Here is a 25,067-nt window from a genome sequence, read left to right on the forward strand (position 1 = left end):
CAAAAAAATATGTATTATACACAAAATGAATTGAAATACAAGCTGTGATGTTGGAGACAATCACAATTCTGTGCATTTCACATTACAGCTCCTTGTCATATTTTTTATTATTGTCATTTTCTGTTGCAGTCTATTTTGGCAGGTTTGCAATTCCAAATTGATTTTTAACTACCAGCATAAACTTTGTTGGTAAATATTGTAAAGCCTCTCACTTCCACCTACTCATTCTTCTTCCTCCACAAAACTGTTTTTCAGATTTAACATTTAACAACACTGGTGTTCTTTAGATTCCAAAGCAGCTTTAAGCAAGAAACTAAATTCCCATGAAACACTGAGGAAAACAGAGTATCTGAATCTGACCTCACTGTTCAGAGATTTCACTCCAGTCTGAAAACACTGAAGACATAAACAGAAGCAACTGTAATGTAGTGTTCTTCTTTCCTCTTCAAGGGAGCTGATCGGGATCAGGTACCAGTACACACAGACGGACCGGGTCTTGAAGGACTTCCCCGATGAACCCGACAAGCCTGACGGGAGTGAGGGGCTGGATCTGGATGAGGAGGATGGTGGAGAGCAGAGGGAGCACATGGAGGATGTTGAGGAGGAATTTGATGAGTTGTTGGACTGGTTGGATCCCTCCCAGCAGCAGCAGCCCCAAGTCTCTTCCCAGGTCAATGCTGTCAGCAGCTCAACGGTTTGTTCAGCTCAGGCTTTTCCATGATGCCGGTTGATCAGGTTGTTGTTGTTGTTTGATGCGAAAGTTACGAATGGATGTAAATGGTAAATGGTCTGTAAATGGCCTGTATTTATATAGCGCTTTTCTAGTCTTGATGACCACTCAAAGCGCTTTACATTAAAGTTGCCTTGGCAACCTTTATATGTCAATTTCTATCATTTCTGTCAACATATCTGTCTTTACATGGTTACAGCTTGTATGGTCGGAACTGGCCATGGCCCAGCAACGTGGCCTGACACCAGCCGGCTGGTGGAGGCCATTTTCATACAGCTGTGCGTACGCCCTCCACCCTTGCAGCAGAACAGTGAGGGGTGTCCGGCACACACGCTAGTCCGTGGACTACAACGCCATCCGTAATGCAGTCTGCTCCCACCCGGCGCTCACAACCAGGACCAGCATCCAGCTGTTTTCTGTGAACCAGAACACCTTCTCTCAGTGGTGAGACTCTTCTTTATTCACAGTTTATTCACAGATTCAGACCTTTATCACCTTTATCATAATGACGTTAATTGCTGACACATTAACGTCATTATGTCTAATGTTCGACACAACTGTTCTTTGTTCACTGTGCAGGAACAAAGGTTTCACAACCAGGCAGGAGTTCACCACACTGGTGGATGGCATCCCCACTATACAGCCCCCTGCTCGGGCTGCGGAGCTCCACCTGCCAGTGAGGACGGGAGGACAAAGGCCCGTCCTGCCACGGCCCATCACCACCATTTATGTTGACATTCCACAAGCAGGAACATCATAGGCTTACAACCCACTTCACTTTTATGCCACAAGTGTATTTATTTGTCTATCATAGAGTGCTGAAATTAATTTTCAGTTTAGATGAGGTTAAAACAGGTTCTATGTTCTGTTTCCTTCTCTTAGTGGCATGGCGTTGCAGGGCACATGTGCTATGTGCACATAAGCTTGTATTGATTCAGTTTAATGTAGTTTATTGGTTTAAGTGTAGATAAGGAAATGCAAAAAATGTATTCAATGGTACTTTATGGCTATGAATGTTTATTGGTGGATTTACAAATGACCTAAACCAATATTAGATGAAAGGGCCCTTTATTATTGTACTTGTACAATAGTACACCCCCAGCATACATGCACCCAGACATATATCCACGGGCGCTTAAACAACGGTTGGTACCATTCTTGTTTAAATAGTTTTTGCACCCTGTCAGCAAAGTGTTAACTATCAATAATAATAATTCTTATTCTGCTTCTTTGTTAAATTACACTATATTCGTATACATATATATATATATATGTATATATATATACATATATATATATACATTTTTACACGTTTTCGCATGCGTACGTGTTGAACGGGGGCTGGACAGGGGCTCTCCGGCTCTGCGGGTCGGTGATACTGGGGTGCAGGGGGGGAGCTGTATTGGAGGCTGTATGCAGCTCTTCCGGCAGGGGTCGCTGTAGCCACGACTCTGAATCATCGGTCTCTGTTTACGGAAGTCCCCGTGACGTGTCACTGTGCACCGGAGCATTGTGGGAAGGGAAGCGGAGCTGACGGCATCTGATGACAGGCTGCCCAACCTGCCAGAGCCCCTCGATCAGTCAGCGCTCTTATAAAACACACATCCGACGGGACGATGCTGCTTCACGGAGCCGGTGTGAACGCGCCGTGACGGGGCCGAACATGTGCCGCTGTCAGCGCCGCTAAGCCGCGGACGGGCGCCCGAAGCAGAGAAGTGGGACACGGTGTCAATGGACCGCGGCGCTGCTCGTTTTCTCGCTCCGGGGAGAAAATAATATAACGTAGCGACGGATTATAATTCCCCCGCCGTGGATGGGCGGTTGGGGGGCGACTGTTCTCCCGCATTCACTCGTCGTGTGAAGTTCCTCGAGATCCAGAGTCGAAGGCGCCGCCGACCAAGATGTCGGTCAGCAGCCCCGAGGCGGTGAAGAAGCTGCTGGAGAACATGCAGACGGACCTGCGCTCCCTGTCCATGGAGTGCAAGAAGAAATTCCCCCCAGTCAAAGAGGTTAGCCCCCGGCTAGCTAGCTGCGCCGAGCCGCCACCTCGGTGCTGCGCCGCTGGTGTCGTTTGTGAATTAGACGTTAGACACGTAGTCATGTGCATTTTCCACAGTAGCCTGTGTGAAGCGGCTCTTCTGTCATCGCTAGGCCTCTGGATGTGGACACCGAGCTGTCCTCACACTGTGTGGGGCGAATTCAAAGTTACATCCGCTGCTGCTCCTTCTGAGGCACCAGGAGTTCCAGTACAACAACATACCGGTGTTTTAATAGCCTGTATCACACGGTTTGGTCACTGGTGTCAGACTGGAGCCTCCATAGAGAGCAGGGAAACTAACGCGACCTCCACTGACTCACGTTTGATTCACATTTGAACTGCGAGGTTTATTCAATGTGAATATGCTTCTGCCGTTATTGAAATTGACTTGGAGCTGCAGTTCCTTAAATGTAATATCCCCCCAAATTACCCAAAGGGGAAAAAAAGACCACACCTACTACTTAACATTATTTTCCAGAGACGTAAGACTTATTTAGGTAAACCAAACCTTCAATGAAGACTTGTATCTTCATTTGAAATAGCGTATAGTGGGTTTTATTGATATAGTTGAAAGTCTGGCAATTTCAATTACATTTTTTTTCAGTGAACTTTATTGGCACGACTTTTACCTGTGTTGCCATAGCACAACGACAATATGGAACACAATCACAGGATCATATTCAAAATACCAGCCTGTCTGTCATTAGACAACAGTAGCTTGCAGCTTTATTTCCCACTTTGCAATTATTTACAACAAGAGACTGTGTGGTGGAGTCACATTTTTGTTGAGCCCTGCAAATTTGGAAATGATACACCCCATCATGATCCTTGCTTAAGTAAGATATACACATACGGTTTGTGGACATGTACATAAGGTCTGTTGGTCATTCTGATTTCTGATTATTTTGGTATCGTCACTAGATATGTTGCTGTTATCTTCCACTGCTTTGGGTACCTCAGGCATATGTTCATTTTATTTGAGTGTCTGCAGAAATCAGAGATTAATACCTCAGAACTTCCCCAGCTAAGACCACAACAATCATCATGGTTGGATCGATACCTTTAGTGAGAACTCTTCTTGTCATTTGTGAGAAGCAGCCCTTTATTTCTTTATTCTTATACTGTGGCAGTGTTGCATTGATTCCCTAAGACAAATTCCAATTAAGTTATTGTAGGAAACTTTATTGTTTCTAATTTCTGTTATAAAAATACAATGCTTAGCCTGAGGTTGTCAAGGATCTCATGTTGCACGTTGTGGGTGTATTGACAGAACCAAAGCCATGACTGACTAGTGTTTTTGTTTAATATATTCATTCGTCATAGTGACTTACTGTTTGTGTGAGCTCAGTGGCTTCCTTGTTTAGCAGTGCTGGTTACATTTTGTCGTGACATCATGGCTTGGTGGGCACAGAGTGGTGGGAGGGGGACGGATGCGATGTCTTTTATAGCGTATATGTGTGTTTTGTTAAGAGTGACACGCAGAAGACAGTAAACCCAGCTTTTATGACACCACTTTGCCTCAATCAACAACTTATTATGTGCTCGGCTCTCAGCTGCTTCCACAGGGCTGGGTCAGAGTTGATTAACATCTGGAGTTTTTTTCATTACCCCTGAATGAAAATACTAAAAGAGTAATAGATGTATGTATAAATATGAGGTTGGTGACATAGGATCTTGGGCACAACCTCCTTTCACTTTTTGTTGCTTAGTGGATTGACAGCGCTGCGGTTCCGAATCAGAAGGCTGCTGTTCTTTCATTTTCTTCTCACTAAAATGCACACAGGGTATAGCTTGTGTTTGCCAAAGTTATGCAGTTCAACTGACACCATCTCAGCCGGAGCCTCTTTACCCTAATTCCCTGTAATTCCCCATGTATAGCCTGCTCACTGTTAACTTGCCTATATGTAACAGAGGTCACACAGGTCTGAACATGAAATGTTCTTCTGTATTTGGGGCATTTGCGGTTTTGGAAATATGCATCAACTGCCAGCTTGGTTTGTTTTCTCTCAGGTCTCCACCTTGGATAAAGATAATATTAAAAATGAGAGAAATACCTCAGCGAAGGCTCCCTAGTGCCTTTGTGTTCCTCTCACTGCAAATTGATTCAATCCCTTGACTTGAGAGCTGGATGCTTCGAAATGAGGTGTCACACAGAACCTTGAAAAGCACACAGCTGGTCTCACGTCAAAAGGCTGCTTGCTGGCCCTGGCCTGGAGCCCTTAAGAAACATCTTCTTTAAATATCGATTTATCATCACCCAGGTTTCCTGGTCCGTACAAGCATCTCTCCCTCAAGGCTCACAGGAGGGCAGCGAACCACTTTGATGTCACCCACAACCTGAGCCCACCAGCGCTGTGGTTGATAGTGTTGTGTGATTGGAATGTCCTTTTTCCAATTTAGGCCATCATGATAATATATTAGCTTGGCTGTTACCCCAACAAAACAAGCTGAGGATCACAAGCTGTTGCTTGAATTGAAATTATTTGTACGGCTGTTACAGCACAACCGTGTGCTCCTCATTTACTTCAGTGCTGAAATGTGATTTAATCAATCAAATATTTAATTTAAATGTATTCAATTTCTAGATTTAAATAAAGAATTTTAGGTTAAACTTGTTTGATCCTAAACTATCATAGTAATATATATATAGATATATAATATTAATACCAAAGCACTGTATCCCTGTTGCAAAAGAAGCCCAAGGAAGCCCTGTCCTCATTTCCCAGCCAATTTCCCAGTCCATCTCCCACAGTGTCATTGCACCACAGCCAATGTTTTCTCTGGGGTAAGAATGTCTCATAGATTTTTTTTCTTTTTCTTTTATCATAACTTCACACTCAGAACCTCCTTTTCATTGAGCAGCAGTCAGTGAAACCATCAGGGCTTTTGCATTTGGTTGTGCTCTGATGGCTTTTGCATAGTTGAAAAAAAAAAAAACGACCTATCAGACATCCCTCCGCTCTCTCTGTGGATGAGTCAGGTGCTGTCAACTGGATGCGTCTCACAGTGAAATGTGACTGCGTGCTTGTCAGAGGAAAACCTGCAGAATTAATGAAAGCACCACGGGGAACCTTTGTGTGGCTCACTTAGCTCAACTCATTTGCTAGACAGGTCATGACGGCTGTACAGAGACAAAATTACAAGCAACACCCTGCAAGGATTTGGTGAACTGACACGTCTGCACTGAAGCTCTGAAACTGAATAATCCTTTTCCATTATATGCAACGTCAGTTCCAAAAAACTGCTGAGTTTAGAGACTCTTGCAGTGTTCTGAGGAAGTCAATCTGTGGTGGGCTTCCCTAATGTTGATTTGCGAAGAAATGAGCTGGCACTCAGACGTGGGTCAGTTCAGCTTTGAGCATCTCCACAAAATGAAGGTCTGGAGAAGAAGTGAATCTGCTGAGCATTTCCTGCTGCAGCCCGGTCCTGACACAATAATAACAATAATGAAACTTAATTTCTATAGCACTCATCTTTCTATGGTATTTATCTAAACAAAATTACAAAATACATGGGAATACAACAACACAGAACAAAACAGAAAAAATAAGAGATTGCATAAAAGAGTCATTTGACTCAGGAGTGAAAGCCAGTTGTATCCATTCCCATTGAAGAGAGAAGCCTGGTGTTAGTGGTTGTTTTTGACCAGTGGAAAAGGGGCTTTAGTTACCAGCCTTGACTAAGGAAGTAGCATGTGCTGGTTGGAACATTATTTAATGTCGCTATCGTCCGGTTTTTCAGATTTTCAAATCAAATTTGTTCAGTATTTAGCTAAATTGTTTGCATTTGTGGAATTATAGAAATATTGGCATGGGAAATACTTGAATAATTATTTTACTGTATGAAATAAGATCACCAAAATCATAAAACTGCCTGTTTTAAACAAAATGTACCATCGCTCTAGAACTATAAGCATGCTATGACAATTTTCTATACTTCTTACACCCGATTCTATGAATACATATTAGCTGGTACTGAACACATTTTCAAGCCCTAGTGAGTTCATCCTTAGAGACTTAAAGCAAAGTAAAAGTACAACCTTGTAAACATTCAGCTATAGCAACCATTGAGGCCTTGACAGCATGCCAGTTTCTAAACGTCACTGGTTAACTGGCTGTTTAATGCAAACACAATGATCGTCCTCCAAACTTGGTTAAAATAACGTTTTAAAATGTTACTATCTAGTGCAGTTATTACTGTAGCAACCCATCTACCCTTGAATATAGAAAAAAACCTTTTGACGCAGGTTTTAGCTTTTCAGAAAGACTGATTAGAGCAATCCATCTTCAGATATACCATTAACTGGATATGTCTGTTATTCATGCTCTCTCTTAAAGTGACATCAGTAGGGGCGAGTGTTTCCCAACACATAGTGGTGACTTCACACTGCAGACAGGTTTCAGAGAGAAGTGAGGCCTATAATTTACAACGGAAACCGTAAACAGTACTTTCTATGAGGAAGTAGATGGAAAGTGTTTTAACATGCAAAATGAGAGATTTCACTGCCTTTAGTCGTCATTGAACTCCATCAGCCAGTAGGCCAAGATGGATTTTCACTGTGGAGAGATGTTTGTGCACAAAACTTTTAATATGTGCCATATGCAGATATTTATTGTCACTGGATGATTGCTCCACTCGAGGCTGAAAGAAGAGGGAACTCAAACACTCAGCTTCTAATTTGAAGCATTTATTGGTTTCCTCGTTCTCTTATTGGACTGACACACAGTTTCTGCAGAAAAAACAGAAGGAGATGTGCAGTTCACATCCTCAGCCAATCAAAGAGGACTCAATCCCATTAAATCACCTTCATATATAAGAACATACTTGGGGCCAACCGTGTCCTCAATGCCAATTGATTCTCGCTGTTTTTATAAAGAGATGGCCACTTAAGTACAAAGGAGGCTCTTGTCACAAGTATTTCAAGGGGACTTGAAACCCTATTTAGAACTTGATTATGAATAGTTTTATTTATAACACTGTGATTGGGGAAAAAACATGCTCCTCTGTCCTGCTGTCCTTGGGACAGAGGCTGCAGATTGTCTGGTTGACTCCTCTCGTTTGACTAGATTGACACCTGAAAACCAGCAGCACCCAGCAGTAATTTCTTCAAATATAATGTTTAGTCTGACGAGCAGAACCCAAACATATTGATTTAACAATGATGCAAAACGAACAAAAAATTTAATTAAAAATTTTCACTCGACTAAAAATCAATTTAAATAATCCATTTATGCATCCCTAAACTCATCAAACAGCAGCTATAATCTAAATAGCATAAATTTAAATGTATATGACCAGTGAGAGAGAAAACATTTCCCAGGCATTTATTATATAGTATTGTTTAAGTTGTTTGTTAAAAAATAAACTCACTTCTCTCCCAGACTCTGCAGTACTGCCACTTTATAGTCATTCATCATAGCTGCAGTATCTTAATGTCTCAATCTCTGTTTATATTAATAGCAGCCTCCACAGGGTGGCCGTTATTTGGGACTAAAAAGCTCTCTGTGTTCGCCTCATTGCCCTGTAATGAACTTGGCCTCTGTGAGGAACAATGGAGCAGAGGGAGCCTGGCATTTTTTTCAAGATTAACTTTTTAAGGAGCTGTATGGTAATAGGCCAGTTCTCAGTTTGTATTTGCCAGAGGCTGCTTGTGAACCAGCGATTCAGAAGGTTCTGAGTTGTTGACTTTTAAAGGGCCTTGACCTTGTGGCTGTTCAAATTACTTGTTAAAGCGACTGTTGCATTGTTGGCCAAATATTTTGGGCAGTATTTTTCACCATCAGGGCTGTTCAATCAAAAGTAGAATGATTTGCGCATAATTACATTATACTTTTATCTTATATACACAGAGAAGGGAGTGGAATTGTAAAATTGCCTTACAGCTTTGTTTTCCTCATGTTGAATTGGAAATTGTCACTCAGTGGTCATGAAGATAAAAGGGCTTGTAATTCAAAATGATGCTGTATTTATGTAACCACAGACCTTATATGACAATGGGATGGAAAGAGTTATAGCACATTCATGCTTGAAATGCAGTCAGACCACATAGTGGCTGCCTGAATAAACACATCAAGGTAATATTTGCTCATTGACTGCGTGCTTGTTCGGTTGAGCAAACAGATGTCAGGTACTTTATGTAACTGATGTGACTAGATGCTGCAATTTGCATATGACGTTATATCTACAGTGGTGATGAATGTTGTTACATCTGCCAAGATAGTCTTGTTTTCATTGCTGCTTGTTTATTTGTCTTTGCAGGACTATGCAAAAAACATGTATTTAAACTTAGTGGAAGGGTGAGGTACAGGTCAAGGAAAAGACCACTAACTTCTGGAATCAGGCACATTTAGAAGACTGATATAGCCACTTTTTAACAATAACAAAACCCCACTAATAATTAGCTCCTGCAATGTGGCCACAATTAAGTCAAGTGACTCTGCAATAAACACATGTCTTTATCGGCTCAGGTTCCAATTGGCAGCCATGAAAACGTAACACCCAGGTGAAGGTGATCATTTCTTCTTTATTATTTCGGCGACATTATGACGTGTATTGAACTTTTGGGCGTAGGCATGTAAATAGCCATGAACGTTGGTTACTTACTGTTTACATCTTTGGAATGACGTGCAACAGTGATTTGTGTCGTGCAAGATGCAACACACGTGAACAAGACAGACAGTTTCCAACGCGTTGGTTCAGCTGCGCTTGTGACGCTGGTCATGAATCAAACAAAAAACAGAGAGGCAATTTAGGTTGGTTGAATTTGAGGAGACTGTTAGGCCTTGGTGGAGGTATGTGCTCTACTGAGTGCCATTTTTATGGCAATGAAAAAAACATAGTGAATACTTCATATTTACTTAAAGGGATAGTTCACAGAAAAAATGAAAATACACTCATTCACCACTATGCCGATGGATGTGTGGGTGAAGTGTCTGAGTCCACAAAACACTTTTGGAGTTTCAGGGCTAAACAGCATTGCAGCCACATCCAATACAATTGAAGTAACTTGCAACCACATAACAAAAAATAAACAGAAAAATAAACATAAAATGTCTAGTGCATAGTGGTAAATAGATAATGAGTGAATTTTCATTTTCGATGAGCTATCCCTTTAATTCCTTGCACACCGCCTTTGTTCACTGTAAGCGTCATCAGATTAGATGTCAAGAAAAGTTCTCATCCAGATATTCAATATTATGCTCTTTTATTCTGCAGTTGTGAGTTCTTCGTCTCAGGGTAACACGTTGCATCTTTTAGATGAAAATTGACAGTTTCTGATACTTGTAGTAACAAGGAAAAAAAACGAGTCAGAAGAGAAGACTGTTTGGGGAGGGAAGAGCGAAAGTGGTTGAATCAGTTGAGACGGAGCCGTGATGGGGATTAATACTGAGGAGAGAAGAAGAGGTTCCAGAGATATGACAGGCTTGTGGTAGAAAGATAAGAGCTTCTATTTTGACTGGTAAATGCTGAAAATCTCTTTCTTTCACACACACTGATTCACATTTAGTCTGTGTCCATGTCATCCCCTCCTCCTACCCTTTCTCTCTCTCGCTCTCTCTTGACAATCCTCCTTTCCCCCTTTTCTAATTCTTAGCATCTTGCCCCTGCCAGACACCTCACTGGGGAAATCACTTTTCTACTGGTGCATCCCTCTCAAGTCGAAGCCCCTTCTTTGTAGATTCACCTGCCCCCCTCTGTCCTTTCTCTTTCTCCCCTGTTGCCATGTATTAGCACAAGTGGTGTCTACTACCTGTAGCATAGTGGTGCTTCACCATCAGCACCGCCTTATACGCATAATATTCATGAGTTAACCTAAATGTCTCCTCTCTCCCTCTCTTGCAGGCTGCAGAGTCTGGCATTGTGAAGATTAAGACCATTGCAGCCAGGAATACAGGCATACTGGCAGGTGAGTGAGAAAGAGAGAAGGGTGGTGGTCGGGCTGGGCGATAAAACGATTAACTATCGCAAGATAACTTGTCCTTGGTAGAAATTTAAGACATGGTCGATAGAACTCATTCCATCCTTGTTTTGACAGACAACACAAACAGCCAATGATAATGCGAATAAATCCTTGCCGAACCAATCATGTGTCTAGAATATAGTTAAACCCAGATCAGGTTAGGTTGACGCACACAGCGCAGAGTGTAGGAGCAGCAGCACACATGTTAATGTTTGGGCTCCTGCAGAGAGGAGGACGACAGAACATAATCGATTCATGTTTTCCACTACGTTCATTGTTTTAGCGATTTCCCGCCGCTGAATAATTATAACCACATCTGCTTCAGGATCAGACAGACACACATTAAAGGTCCGCTCGTCCTGTGTCAGAGTCTCTGTCAGAGTCTGGTTCCTCCTCACTCCCCCTCTGACCTGCACTCACATGACACTGTAACCATAAACATCATCACTGATCACAAGTTATTAGGACATGTACAGAACTGATGTTTACTTTGTGTTTGTTTGAATCGCTGTAGAGTTTATGAGACACATGTATCAACCTGCTACACAACACGAGACATAACGTGACGTAACGTCAGAACATCAGGGTTAAAGGGACCAGAACGATTCAGAGTCATGATCCGACACACACTCTCCTGCAGACAGAAGAGAAGTTCTTCCCGCAGATTATGACTCAATGCTGTGTTTTAACTTCATTGTTGCAGAAGAAGCGACGCCTCGTTTATCCAGGAACATAAATATTAACTCAACAGGTTTTTATAAAGATCAGTAGTACATGTGAGAGATGAGAAAACATCAGAGGAGCAGAGTCCCTTGTTAATGCACCTCAGTGCAGTTGCGCTGATTTGATATATATCGTGATATATATTAATATTGACTGATATTTAAAAAGATATCATGATAAAACATTTTTCCATATCGCCCAGCCCTAGGTGGTGGTTAACCACCACTGACTATATTGAGTAATTTTCATGAATTCCCCCTCAAGGTTATTGTATATATTTGAGTTGTTTGAATAGAATTTGAACATGTCAATGAGATTTTTATTGATACTGTTCATGTTTTTTTAGTTGGTTAATTAATACACACTATCCAATATGAATGAATATATACAAGCAAACAATAATATTAATGTGTTTATATAGGTTTATTTACTTTGTTACTTAATGAAGTCAGTCTGTGGTGAGTCAAGCACATCTCACAGTAAGAACATTACCCTTTTGATTCCTTCACAACACAATATGATCATATTGGTTACTCACGCATTGAACTGTAAGATAACGAAGAGCTGCATATTCATGAATATTAGTGTTCAGGCCTCAGCTTTGTTTGTTAGTTGCCCTGATTGAGGCTATAGAGCCGTTTCAAGTGTGACTGGTCTCTCATCACTTGAATAGGAAATAGTGTCAGTGCTGCCTAGATAAACAAATTCCTGCTTTTTGTAACATTTGCAGAGTTGACACAAAACCAACATTTTCTGAATTCCACTGACGACTGTCCAGCTCCAGCTGCCCCCACAGTAACTGCACTGTTATTCACTGCAGCAGTTGTTGTCTATGTTTGCTTTTTGTTAGAAAAAGATTGGTGAAACTTGTTGTGCACATCTGAATCATTGAAGAGACTGAATCCTGTTCACTGTGTTCTGAATAGACGGACCACATGTACAAATACTACACTTTCATTTCATAGTCTTTACATGACATTGTGAACTAATAATAATAACATTATTACTAATGATAATAATAATGATTTTAATAAAGTACGAATATATCTCATATTTTAGAGTAAAAGGTAATTGGATAATCTTTTTGCATAATCTATCAATCAATCAAATATTATTTTTATAGCCCATATTCACAAATCACAATTTGTAATAGTTGCCACTTGTAACTGAGAACATCAGCAAGTATGTGAGTAGGCGTATTGTATGTCAAGCAGTCTAATCATAGTAGCTGCCACTACGATCAGATGCCACCGCGATCCACAATCCATCTAGCCCGACTGATTTAGTTGTGCATTTACGTTTTCATTTTGCATGAATATAAATTGTTTATTTTCTTAATTTTCTGAATATGTTGTTTCAGAATACTGAAATGAAATGTGGTTTTATTCCCAAAATATATCCGTATACAGATGTCCAGAAAATGCATCGTGACATTCATCCTTATCTGTGTCCTTTCCCTGCAGCTCTGAAGGAGAACAGCTCAGAGGTGGTGCAGCCTTTCCTGATGGGCTGTGGCACCAAAGAGCCAAAGATCACCCAGCTGTGTCTGGCTGCCATCCAGAGACTCATGTCCCATGAAGTGGTATCTGAGGTGAGGACAGGGAGCTGGCTCGGTATTTTAAATGAACTCTGATGTATAAATGCAGCACCCTGTGGCCTATGTTCATAGTTGACTTATGTACACGCAAAAAATAGAGATCCATATATTAAAAGCCTAATGGAATATGGTAAAAGAAAAAAATAACATACAGTTGTGTAATTTGAAATATGAAACACTTTTCGGCCTTTCTTGATTCATGGTTGTAAAATACTGTAAAACTTTCATAGCAACAAAATATGTTGTTATATAGCTTGAGTCAGAATGTGTATATTTGTCTAACCTGGTGATTATCATCTTCTGAGAGCCAAGCCAATACCTGTGTCCTTTGGGAAATGATTTTCCTGTGTAGTCCTGAAGGAAATGCATTTCTTGTTGAGCTGCCGAATGTTATCAGTGCAGGGGCGTCCTTCTCTGTCATCTCTCCTCAGAGCACCTCCTCTCACCTCGAACTCGCTTACATGCCTGACTAGTACTTACTTTGGTGCATTCCTCTACCTGATCTCCAACACTTTCTTATTAAATAGATTCAGCACTTTTGTTGTATGTGTTTCAAGGACTCCCTCTGTTCTCAAGTTTGAGTGTGGTCCCTCAGTTGTATGTCATTTAGCATAAAGTCATCTGCCATTAGGTTGTGTGATATGCTAAATTTGAGCAATTTGTGAAAATTTAAATTTCTGAAGAACATGAATACAGAGAAAACATCTTCAGACTCGATGTGGGCTAGCGATATTTTCATATCAGTCAAATAAGTCTACACACACACACACACACACACACACACACAACTGACCCTCTGGTTAGTGGACGACCCTCTCTTCATCCTTACCCACAGCCACCCAGAAAACGTTTTTCAAAACTGAGGTAGAGCATTAAAACCAATTCTGTGTTATACTTCCTCATCATGCTTGCACAGTGCATACACAGTATATGTACTGCTATTGATAAAGAATATGTTGCTATAATTATTGCTGTTATTTTATCACCCAGCCCTACTGTGGGTTTGAAATGATAAAACCCACTAATCATTCAGAGTAGATCTTAATTTTTTCCAGCTATATTAGCTTTGTCTCAATCAAATATTGGCATTACTTGTATCTTATGGATTGTCACACTTAGTACAGGACCACTGTTTTTCAATCAGTTATCAATCGGACTGACTCCTGCTTACCAATTCTTGAATTATCAAATATTCCATATTGACATAGAACTCAATGTTCCTAAAGAAACATTCTGTGCACATCGGCTTGCAAATTGGCGTTGACCTACCATTTTAGGCTGGCTCATTCAGATCAATACAGAAATCAATGCAACTCATCAATACCCAATCAGCCATTTTAATATTTGAATGGTTAGTCTGAATGTATTGCTCACTGCTGGCTGTGCCCCCACCCCCCCCCTCTACTCCTCATTCTGTCCTGCAGTTGTCCATCCTCTAGATTTTCATGGGGTCATCTACAGAGTTTGTGTGTTCTGTGAAACCATTGGCCTAGAAAAATTGTATCTACAGGACATATGTAACTGTAATAATTTCTCAAACATCAGTGTGGTTCAATATAATTTTCACTTGATAAGTAAAGAGGTCTTGAACCTTTCAAACAACTCAGCTGGAGTCAGAGCAGAGATCAGAGCTGTTTCAAAGCTGGTACCCTGGAGCTTCAGCACAAGCGCCTTGTTAATACACCATAAAAAGACTTTTATTAAAAGCTTTATTGAGCCATCCCATGCTCTCCACATTCTGATGTCAGGCATTTTTTTTTAATTAGGCTTGCATACGTGTCAAAGCTCCTGCCTTTTGGTGGGGGAGCCTAAGTGCTCACTCCCGGAATAAATACTCTCACAAGAGAAGTGTGACATGAAGGGCTGTGCTGTGAAATTTTTTTAACCACTGTCTTTCTTCTCTTCAGTCGATATTATGCACATTTGGGTAGCAGCTAATCATCATGACTAATTCATGCTGTGGACCATATCAGAAGCTCATTTAAAAAAAAAAAAAGGCCCAATTTAAAATCTTCACGTTTTGCTTTGTTTGAGCAACAGTTCAAAACCTTATAATAATTGATTAACAACCATAGAGAAAAATATTTCAAATGTTGTTAAAATAAATAAATATATATATATACATATTTATGCCACTTTAACAGCAGCTCTGAAGGTTTAACAGCTACCTAAGGGCCTCACACTACCGTAGTATTGATTCTTGAGGTTTCACTGCAGAGAAACATCTCAGACGGAGAGAGACTTTGTTGATAGTTGATGTCATTTTGTTTCCTTGGGGAAGTTCAAATGTCTCGAAAGAACAAGTTGTAAAAGGACAGCAGAGACACTGAATTGTTGATGGCATCTTGTGGTAACAAGATTTGAAGAGGTTTCACCCTCTGCAGTGAAAACAGATGTGCTCCTGAACTACAACTACATAGTGAAATGTGTCTGGAAACATAATTGTTGGTGTTGATTCAATAAAATTCAGTAACTGAGTCGATGTTGAAGCAAATCGTGCACAAATTGCATCTAAACGCCTGTAGGACTGTTTGGTAATAAAGTTTAAACTCTTTGAACAGGGAAACATGCCATGTGAAATCCTGTAGTGTAGCTAAAAATAAAATCACCAGATGGAAAACAATAAGACATCAATTTGATAATCAATTGTTTGAGTGATAATTCATTATCAGTGTTTCATCCACTCAAACGTGAGAATTTTAAGATTTTGTTTTTTCCGAGTCTTGTAAATTTATTATCTTTTGGTTTTATAGTCTCAGTGATTTTTTATTTTATTTATTAATGCTAAAACAACAAAAAATTACATTTTAATCTTCATTGAAAATAGATGTTGGTTGCAGTCCTAGCATGGACACAAACCGAACTTATATATATTTGTTTTTCCATTTTTTGGAGTAAAGCGTGCTCCTTTGTCTCCAGCCAGTCAGTCAACAAGACAGCTTGACCCAAGAAAGGAGACACAGCGTCACTTAAAGTCAGCATCAAGTGACATAATATCAACTGGCAGCTACATTTGGTGTTTTTGAACTCAGTGACCCCCAGAGCAGGCAGCACCAGCTGCTCCCTCAAGTGTGTTTTTGTGCATGTCTGGTATTATAAGCTGTGTGTGTGACCTCAGGTTGATATCTCATTGCTTTTTGTCTATTAAAAGCCTGTGACTGTGATACTGCCTCCTGATGTTCAACTATAAATCTGCGTGAGTGCTGTAATTGAAGGTTTTTTTGTGTGTGTAACAGGCAGCAGCGGGGAACATCATCAACATGTTGTGGCAGCTGATGGAAAATGGTTTGGAGGAGCTGAAACTTCTACAGACGGTCCTCGTCCTGCTGACCACCAACACAGTTGTACATGATGAAGTACTTTCCAAGGTACCAGGCCAACACACCCCTAAATCTCCCAACTCTTTACATGCGCCACGCCGTTGAATCTATTCCTATGTACTGTACTGGTGGACTCATGTATTTAATATAGGATGTGCAGCATTATAACACGGTGCCAAATTTCATGATCTATCAAACTGTCCCACTGTGTTCACACAATGCCTTTTATGTTCCACGTCTGCCTTTGTCTATCCAGGCCATTGTGCTGTGTTTCCGTCTCCACTTCACCAAGGACACCATCACCAACAACACAGCGGCCGCCACCGTCAGGCAGGTCGTCACTGTGGTGTTCGAAAGGATGGTGGCAGAGGATGAGCGTTTCAAAGGTTGGAGGCTGGCGCTGCTATTTGGGTGAAATGGGGAGAGAATATAAGCCTGGTATTAACATCCATCCTGAGAGATCCGATCACAAGTGGACAACATTAGGTTCTTCAGTTTGCACCTGAATGCATCCTGAACGTGTCTCCTGTGACCACTTGTGATCACATCTCACTTTCCCGCTCAAAATGCAATTAATCACTACGTCGTTTGTGTTCGTGATGATCAAGATATTTATTTAATTTTTAACCAATATGAGTACGGATCAGAGTGCGTCAGCTGGGCAGGCGGGTCTCATATTCAGCCCAGGACAGATATGTGTTCACACAGTAAAAAGATTTAGTCCAGACCATCTTCAAATGTGGTCTGAGTGATCAGATCTCAGACCATGGGTGCGTTCTTGTACTTTGCGTTAAACATTTGTGATCGCATCACTCGGGACATTATGTACCAGGTCTGAACAGTGTATATAGTGATGGAAGTTCAGTGAGTCAGTGCATACAAAATATTCAGAAACGGGAAGTTTGACTTCATCTCATTTTCTAAAATTGAGGAATCATGGGACGTAAGACATCCTGAGCTCATCTATATAGAGACTACTGAGTGTGTCAGGATTCATGAGTTTAAATCCAGAGAAAGTTAGTAGCTACAATGAGTAAAGTTCTTTGTACTATTTAATAGAATATAAAATATGAGTACAATCCACGTATTTTGAAAGCATGGAATATGGAATAAAAGGTGGCTGTTATTTCCTTGTATACACTGAAGTTTAATCTGTAGTCTGATCTGACTTTGACTCTGTTAACAGAACTGCTTTACTGTTGTACTATCAATACATTTCTTAAATTCCTAAAATTATTATCCCCCTCCCCCTCAGGCATTGTGGAGCATCCTCCTCCAGTCCAGGGAAACACCAACAGACGGTCTGTTAGTACCCTGAGACCCAGTGCTAAAGATGCATACATGCTGTTCCAGGTAAGCCCACAAGGGGGCAGCAGCCTTCAACACAGCATTGCATTCTCCTTTCATTGGCCAAAGGGTAAAACCCTTGTCTGAGCTGGCTTTGAAACGTGGCTCATGACCTCATCGTGTGTGGACTACAGACAGGAAATCAGAGTAGTTCCCATTTCTGCTAAAAATATTCATCACTACCATGTAATTTCTTGAATCTGTGCTTTTAAATTAAATCTGCACAAAGTCAAAGGTCCCTTGTCCTCAAGTCCCTCGTCATTCCTCACCCACACTGTACTTTTCTGTGATGAGATTTGTTCTGCCAGCAGAACTCAGTGACTGCACTGTTTCAACCACTGTGATGAGTGTAGGACATAACATGCCATTGTTGTGAATGCTGCTCTGTGCCTCTGTGCAGGACTTGTGCCAGCTTGTCAACGCTGATGCCCCCTACTGGCTGGTAGGGATGACAGAGATGACACGGACATTTGGCCTCGAGCTGCTGGAGTCTGTTCTCAATGATTTCCCGGGTGTATTCTTACAGGTATGTACTGTGTCACATATTTGTTGTGGTGTTATTAGATAAGGAATTTGCCTATTGTACAAACTGCCAGAGTAGATGGATAATAAAAATACAGACTTACTCTTTATTTTTAAATAATCAGATATTTCTGTTATTTTATCCCCCTCTTGTATATATTTAATGTCTTAATGTCAGAGATTGTGTAGTGAAACAAATGTTTTGTAACAGTTGTGTGTCTTTGCATCTCACACCTGATCTTAACGTCCCTCTCTCTCTCTGTTCCATATCCAGCACCAGGAGTTCAGTTTCCTGTTGAAGGAACGAGTGTGTCCACTTGTGATCAAGCTCTTCTCCCCCAACATCAAGTTCCGTCAGGGCAGCAGCAGTGCTGCCTCGCCGGCACCTGTGGAGAAACCGTACTTTCCCATCTGCATGAGGCTCCTGCGTGTAGTGTCAGTCCTCATCAAGCACTTCTACACCCTACTGGTGAGGAACCGATCTGCGTGACGGTCGACTGGCCAGAGCTGCTGCCTGATGGATGGTTTATGAGAGAGGGATTTTCCCCAGAACAGAGCTGATACACTTAATTGATTTGGTCTGATTAGCATTGGATTAGCGTAGCTGTACTTTTTGTCTTAGTTCTGCTCCATGTACCTCAATGAGCATAGCTGCATCTGATTAATTCAGCACTGCAGCTGTTTTTATTTAGTGATATTGTATCAAACCCTGAGGTAAAATTGTGTCTTTTTGCCCATGTCAAGAGGCGTGTCCAGTCAACACCTTCATCAAAGCCTGAAGGGATTCAGGGATGTTGCCAGAGGCAGTTTTCCAGTAACGGGACAGTCGGTCTATATAACAGGCCACTACTCTGCCCCAGTCTGATCTGTGTGTGTTTGTTTTGCAGGTGACTGAGTGTGAGATTTTTTTGTCTCTACTGGTGAAGTTTCTGGACGGGGAGAAGCCACAGTGGCTGAGAGCAGTGGCCGTAGAATCAGTCCACAGGCTGTGTGTGCAGCCACATTTGTTACGGTGAGGAATATTAAGATCTCAAAAACTCAATAACGAAAATACACCTTTTAGTCAATGAGCACCACAACTTGAAAATTACTTTCCCCTCTTCATGACAGCTAAATGTTTATGTAATTTCTGATTTATCTACCTCAAGAGGTCAAGAAACATGTCGCGCACACGTTCCACTATCATACAAATAACATAAATTATCTCTATGTAGGCAATCTCTACGTTTAATACAAATATACTGTCTTTGCTGTCAGGCAGCACGATAGGTTAAATAGTATAAATTATTTTTAGCAGTTCTATGGTCCAATTAATCTGCTGATCTCTTTGCTTTAGAATGTAATGTCTTTACATGCCTTAGATTGCCATGAAATTTTATGAAGACATTTTTTGTTCCATAAAATGAGGAGTTTATTTACATGTTCAAAAATTAATCAACGTTAACACATTAGCATGCTAACAGCTAATATGTACAGCTAAACCTAATGAAAGCTGAGCAAGGTCTAACAGCGTAGATCTGAGCCTGAACAAGTCGAACAAACTCTGAGATGTCCTGAAATTGCACTCTTCCCAGTATAGTTCTAAAGGGAACTATATCAACACCCAAATGTCCAGTTTCTAACTGGGACCTTATCAAATGTTCTGTGTTGTTTTCCTTTTCCAGTTCATTCTGCCAGTCATATGACATGAAGCAGCACTCCACCAAGGTATTCAGAGACATCGTCAATGCCCTGGGCTCCTTCATCCAGTCCCTCTTCATTGTCCCCAATGCAGGCAACACTCCTGTCGTCAGTGCACCTGCTGGTCAGTTCACTGAATTTACAAGTAACAAAGTTCTTATGTTGACCTCCTGAATATTCAGGAACAGATGATCATGAAGTTCTGTAGATCTCAAAGAAATGTGTTCAGATGCACCTGAAATTCAGATCTTGATAAATAAAATACAACATTCAACACATATTCTGTTTTGAAAAGGAAAACTATTTAAGATGAAATGCAAACTTCTGTACAGGTACAATAATTCTGTTTTCAGACATGAACTCCTGACATCTTTCTTCTCCGGAGTTTTTACTCGGGGCTACCAGGACAATCGTGAACAATTTCAGGAAACTCAGACATTTGCGCCCTCACATACAGACCCCTCCGGATAATAATATCTGGATAAAGTCATGAAGATGTTCTGGATATTTTGTGTTCTTCTATGTTATATATGTATATTTGTTATAATGGTTTGACTTATTTCATCTTACTTTATGTTAAGGAGCCTCTGGTTCAGGGGCCCAGGGCACCGCACAGGGCGGCCCAGGGACAGGAGGAGTCGGCGGCAACCTGACGACCCAGGCTGCATTTGAATACCGTGGCACCTGGATCCCCCTCATGACTGTTAGTGTCCAGGGAAGCGCCAAGGCCACTTAGTAAGTCATGATTCCACACATACTTAATAATTCACCTCTCGGCCCGTCCTCATTCATTGTCTTTCATGTGTAATTTAAGACTTTAGACAGAAAGAACAAATGAATATGTTAAGTTGTAGGAAACACCACCTCTGTGCTTCTAATGGGTATATGGAGTTTGCAGTATAATAATTGAGTTAGTTTCACCCTGGAAGCAGTGATCCAGCAGAACAAAATATTTTTCAAACCACAGATGATCAAGGTCTTTAACCTGCTCGAGGAGTGAAAACGCTGCTGTAATTAGTCTTTGATATTTCACAGGAAAGCGAGGTTTAAAATTCCGAGAGTTACGTTTGCCAGAGGCCTTCCTGTAACAAAGGGAGGTGTTCTCTAAATTGTCTTTTCCAACAGTAATAGTCAGTTTACTGTAATTAAGATTCTTGGTGGTGATTTTGGAGCAGACTCAGCATGAAGGAGAATTAGATAAACACTGCAGCAGCTTTTTCTGTACGAGACAAAGCAGCAGAATCCAGGTAAAAAGCTGCGGCCGTGATACAGCTTCAGGCATTTCTCCCGACATTAAGGTCAGACAGGAAGAGTCAGACGATGCTGAGAGGCAACGGACATGTTTTGTACATGAACACAATCGACACGAATTGCTCAAATAACAGTGATGCACATCAGTATTATGAAATACATCTGGAAACTTGGGACATCTGGCGTACTCGAGTAATTATTGTAGGGGACGGTGGTGTTTAAATGTCAAACAGTAACTGATGTAAACCCATCAACACACAGGACAGGATATTTATGGCTAAACTAAAATGTTGTTTTTCTTTTAACATTTTTTTTCATACTAACATTTTAACAATTAATGCATAAAATTCTGCTGATTCTAGCACATACACCCACTTCACCATTATCTCATTTGTCCTGTACCTCTTTTTTTCCTCCACCAGTCTAGAGATGCTGGATAAGGTGGAGCCTCCGTCCATCCCCGAGGGCTACGCCATGTCTGTGGCCTTCAGTGCCCTGCTGGACCTGGTCAGAGGCATTACTTCCATGATAGAGAGAGAACTGGCTGCGGAGGAGGGGGTGGCCGCTGAATTCAGGGAGGCTAACCCTGACCAGAAGTGGCAGCCACAACCTGGTGAGAAAGAGCAAGAGGCACAGTGTCAGGCGGTAGACGAGCAAGCACTCGTAATGCAGTGTAATGTTCAGAGGAGGGTACATACTAAATTTAATTAAGAGTCACATTAGCGTGGTGTGTTAAAGATATTAACTGTATGAATCAATAAGAGATACAGCATCTCACTCAAAAGCAAGATCTTAAGGAGAAATTACAATACGTGTTGTATTTTTACTCGACTGCATGATTCCCAAACCCTTTAAGATTGTCGGTGAGAACCATAGACTATTAAAAAATGGACACAGACACTATATTCTCTTGAATGACCAGCAGAGGGCGACTCCACTGGTAGCAAAAACAAAAGAGTCTCTTAGAAGTCGAAGAGAAATTGAACTTTATTCTCACTTGATTTATAGCATCAGTTAACATTTTCATTTTTGAGCTTATGGCCTCGATCACTAGCTTTAAGACTTCTTCGATACAGCATGATGTTCATCTTTAAACTTGGGTGGTGGATGTGCAGTGTCCCCAATCTCTCACTGAGGCTCCACCCTCTCCTCCAAATATGGTTACTTCTGCTTCCAGAAAAACAAGATGGCACCGGACAAAATTCCAAACTCGCAACCTCTAAATTGGTTCACAAACCAAGATTGCCCCTTGTTCAAAACACTGTAATGACCGCTGGTGGCCATTATAGTGCCTCTGTGACTTTAACTTTTTCAAATGAGATCTCATTAAGCTTGTGTTTGTGTGTCAGGAGCCCACCTGGTGTGGGAGGAGATGGTCAGTGCCTGTTGGTGTGGTCTACTGGCTGCTCTCTCTCTGCTGCTGGACGCAAGGTAAATCTGCCTGTTGCCTTCTGATAGATGTGCTCTCTGTAGTCAGCAGTCATGTTACGTGTTCACGTCAGGGTTTCAAGTCGGGACAAATTTCCCCACTACAAAAATGTAATGTAGTAGAAATGTTATTGCACATATTGCTGTTGTTGACAGATAAGGATATCTTCCTTTTAATGATGATCAAAATCAGCCTTGATTACATTTTTTGGGACATTACCACTCAGTTAGTGTAAGTCAATGCTGATACATGATGAAGAAAGTTAAGCTGATACATCCCAAAAAATATTATTAATATGAGTATCAAACCACACTGTCTTCCATCCTCCTTTTCCTCTTGTCTCTCAGCACTGATGAGACAGCAACTGAGAACATCCTGAAGGCGGAGCTGACCATGGCCTCGCTGTGTGGTCGTCTGGGACTGGTGACGCCCCGAGATGCCTTCATCACAGCCATCTGCAAGGCCTCACTGCCGCCGCACTATGCTCTGACTCTTCTGAGCTGCAATGCCGCCAACCTCTCCAGTAAAGGTACCGTTCTGCATAGAGAACCAAAGATTTACTAAAAATACTTCATTGCCACTACACACAGAAACAGAAATATCCCAGATGAGCTGAGTCAAGGGCAACTGGCTTCTAGTTTGTGTTTTAATGGCAAAGTCTACCCACAGGTGCCTCAGATGCCTCATACACAAATGCATTATATATATACACACACACACACACACACACACACACACACACACACACACACACACACACACACACACACTCCACTAGTCTCTCTCCCTCTATTCTTTTCTTTCCTTTTCTGGGAAACACTAAAAACTATTCAGGCCTAAGTTTTGTATTTCTGCATCACGACAGAAACAAAAATAATGCTAATACACCCACCCTTTCCAGTTCCCTCTCCCAGCCCTGAGAATGGCCTCTGGTCATGTATATTTATGTTAAATTAATGAGCACCTCTCGTCTCCCATATGGTTCGACGTGCATTCTGTTAAACTGAGCTTAACATGTAAACTGCTGGCACCCTGCCTGTCCCTATAGCCCTGCTCTTATTGCATTAATCCATAACTTTTCACTGTGGCTCCTAATTAGGAACACCAAGGAGAGTGTGTCTGGGGAATGTAGACACACACACACACTCATACACTCTCACACAGACAGACACACACACACAGCTGCTCTCAAATCCACCACTTAGACATTCACTATTTGCATATTAGCTTGTAGAGATAAAGTCTGCAAATTGGGTCTCAACTTGTGATGGATGTTTGCCTTGGAGTTAATTAAGGAAGCTTTTCTTGCATGTCGTAAGCTTGTGTGTAGTACTGACTCTCTCAGAAAGACTTGACTCCCGTGTGTGTGTGTGGTGTGTGTGTGTGTGTGTGTGTGTGTGTGTGTGTGTGTGTGTGTGTGTGTGTGTGTGTTGTGTGTGTGTGTGTGTGTGTGTGTGTGTGTGTGTGTTGTGTGTGTGTGTGTGTGTGTGTGTGTTCTCCGCAGCCTATTCTATCCAGGGCCAGACCGTGCAGATTATCAGCCCCTCCAGTGAATCTCATCAGCAGGTGGTGGCTGTGGGGCAGCCGCTCAACGCCCAGCCCCAGGGCACGGTGATGGTAAGGACACACATGCACACACAGTTATGAACACACTGTGGTTACACTTGAAATTTACTATTGCTCTTCTGTTTCACCTAACTTCTTGATGGCTTGTGCATCAAAATATAGTGTAACTGTTTGTTCCTGTGTTTGCAGCTGACTGCAAAGAACATCCAGTGTATGCGAACCCTGTTGAACCTCGCACACTGCCACGGGGCGGTGCTCGGCACGTCCTGGCAGCTGGTACTGGCTACACTGCAGGTACTACAATCACCACACACATGAATACACATCTTTATCTAACTAGAGAAGCCAGATTAGACACTCTAGGCAAAATATTACACATGAACTCCGGAAAATGTCCGTACAATCGGGTCTGTACTTTGACCGGAGTTTGCCCTTTACACATGAACAACGCAGCAGGAGATTCTCGCTCAGACCTGTTTACAACAACAGAAAGATCTCTGGAGAGTTCGGGCGATGGGTGAAGCAGGAGGAAGGATTAACGTCTAAATTCCACCTCAGAGATTATAAACTCACATCTTTGTCAGTGTCTTCTCCGTGTTTAGCCCCTTTTTTAATCCTGAGATATTTTTATTCTTTTCCTTTTTTCTCTTTTGCGTCCGTCATGTGTTAGAAATGTCAGCAGCGTGCACACTCGCTAGTGAATCCTTCAGATCATATCCTTCTGTATTCTCACATGGGCTCATTCTAAGTTATTAGAATGGTGCTGGCAAGAGAAACTCTGGAGGAACTGACTTTTGTGTTCTCACGTACAGCCCCTCATTTCAGGAGATTATCCAGAGTTTAGTGCATGTCTGAAAGCAGCTTCAGTATAAACAAGATGTCAAAATGTGTTACTTGACCTGTT

The 25,067-nt window shown here is 41.5% G+C and overlaps 1 protein-coding gene across 6 annotated transcripts in view; it reads left to right on the plus strand.

The window, feature by feature from the left end:
- The first annotated feature begins 2,226 nt into the window (after positions 1–2,226).
- Positions 2,227–25,067, plus strand: part of mon2 (MON2 homolog, regulator of endosome-to-Golgi trafficking) — a 39,529-nt gene continuing 16,688 nt past the window's right edge. For all 6 annotated transcript variants that reach the window (XM_035156079.2, XM_035156083.2, XM_035156081.2 and 3 more), the window contains exons 1-16: positions 2,227–2,739; positions 10,611–10,674; positions 12,915–13,042; positions 16,285–16,416; positions 16,625–16,754; positions 17,624–17,721; positions 18,116–18,241; positions 18,512–18,706; positions 19,125–19,249; positions 19,902–20,041; positions 20,499–20,652; positions 21,591–21,781; positions 22,518–22,599; positions 22,945–23,126; positions 24,102–24,214; positions 24,353–24,457. In XM_035156079.2, the coding sequence (XP_035011970.1) occupies positions 2,632–2,739; positions 10,611–10,674; positions 12,915–13,042; positions 16,285–16,416; positions 16,625–16,754; positions 17,624–17,721; positions 18,116–18,241; positions 18,512–18,706; positions 19,125–19,249; positions 19,902–20,041; positions 20,499–20,652; positions 21,591–21,781; positions 22,518–22,599; positions 22,945–23,126; positions 24,102–24,214; positions 24,353–24,457 (2,073 nt within the window). In that variant the 5' untranslated portion in view covers positions 2,227–2,631. The remainder of the gene's footprint in view (positions 2,740–10,610; positions 10,675–12,914; positions 13,043–16,284; positions 16,417–16,624; positions 16,755–17,623; positions 17,722–18,115; positions 18,242–18,511; positions 18,707–19,124; positions 19,250–19,901; positions 20,042–20,498; positions 20,653–21,590; positions 21,782–22,517; positions 22,600–22,944; positions 23,127–24,101; positions 24,215–24,352; positions 24,458–25,067) is intronic.

Source organism: Hippoglossus stenolepis, chromosome 5, assembly GCF_022539355.2.
Source record: "Hippoglossus stenolepis isolate QCI-W04-F060 chromosome 5, HSTE1.2, whole genome shotgun sequence".
In the NCBI taxonomy this organism is placed as follows: domain Eukaryota; kingdom Metazoa; phylum Chordata; class Actinopteri; order Pleuronectiformes; family Pleuronectidae; genus Hippoglossus; species Hippoglossus stenolepis.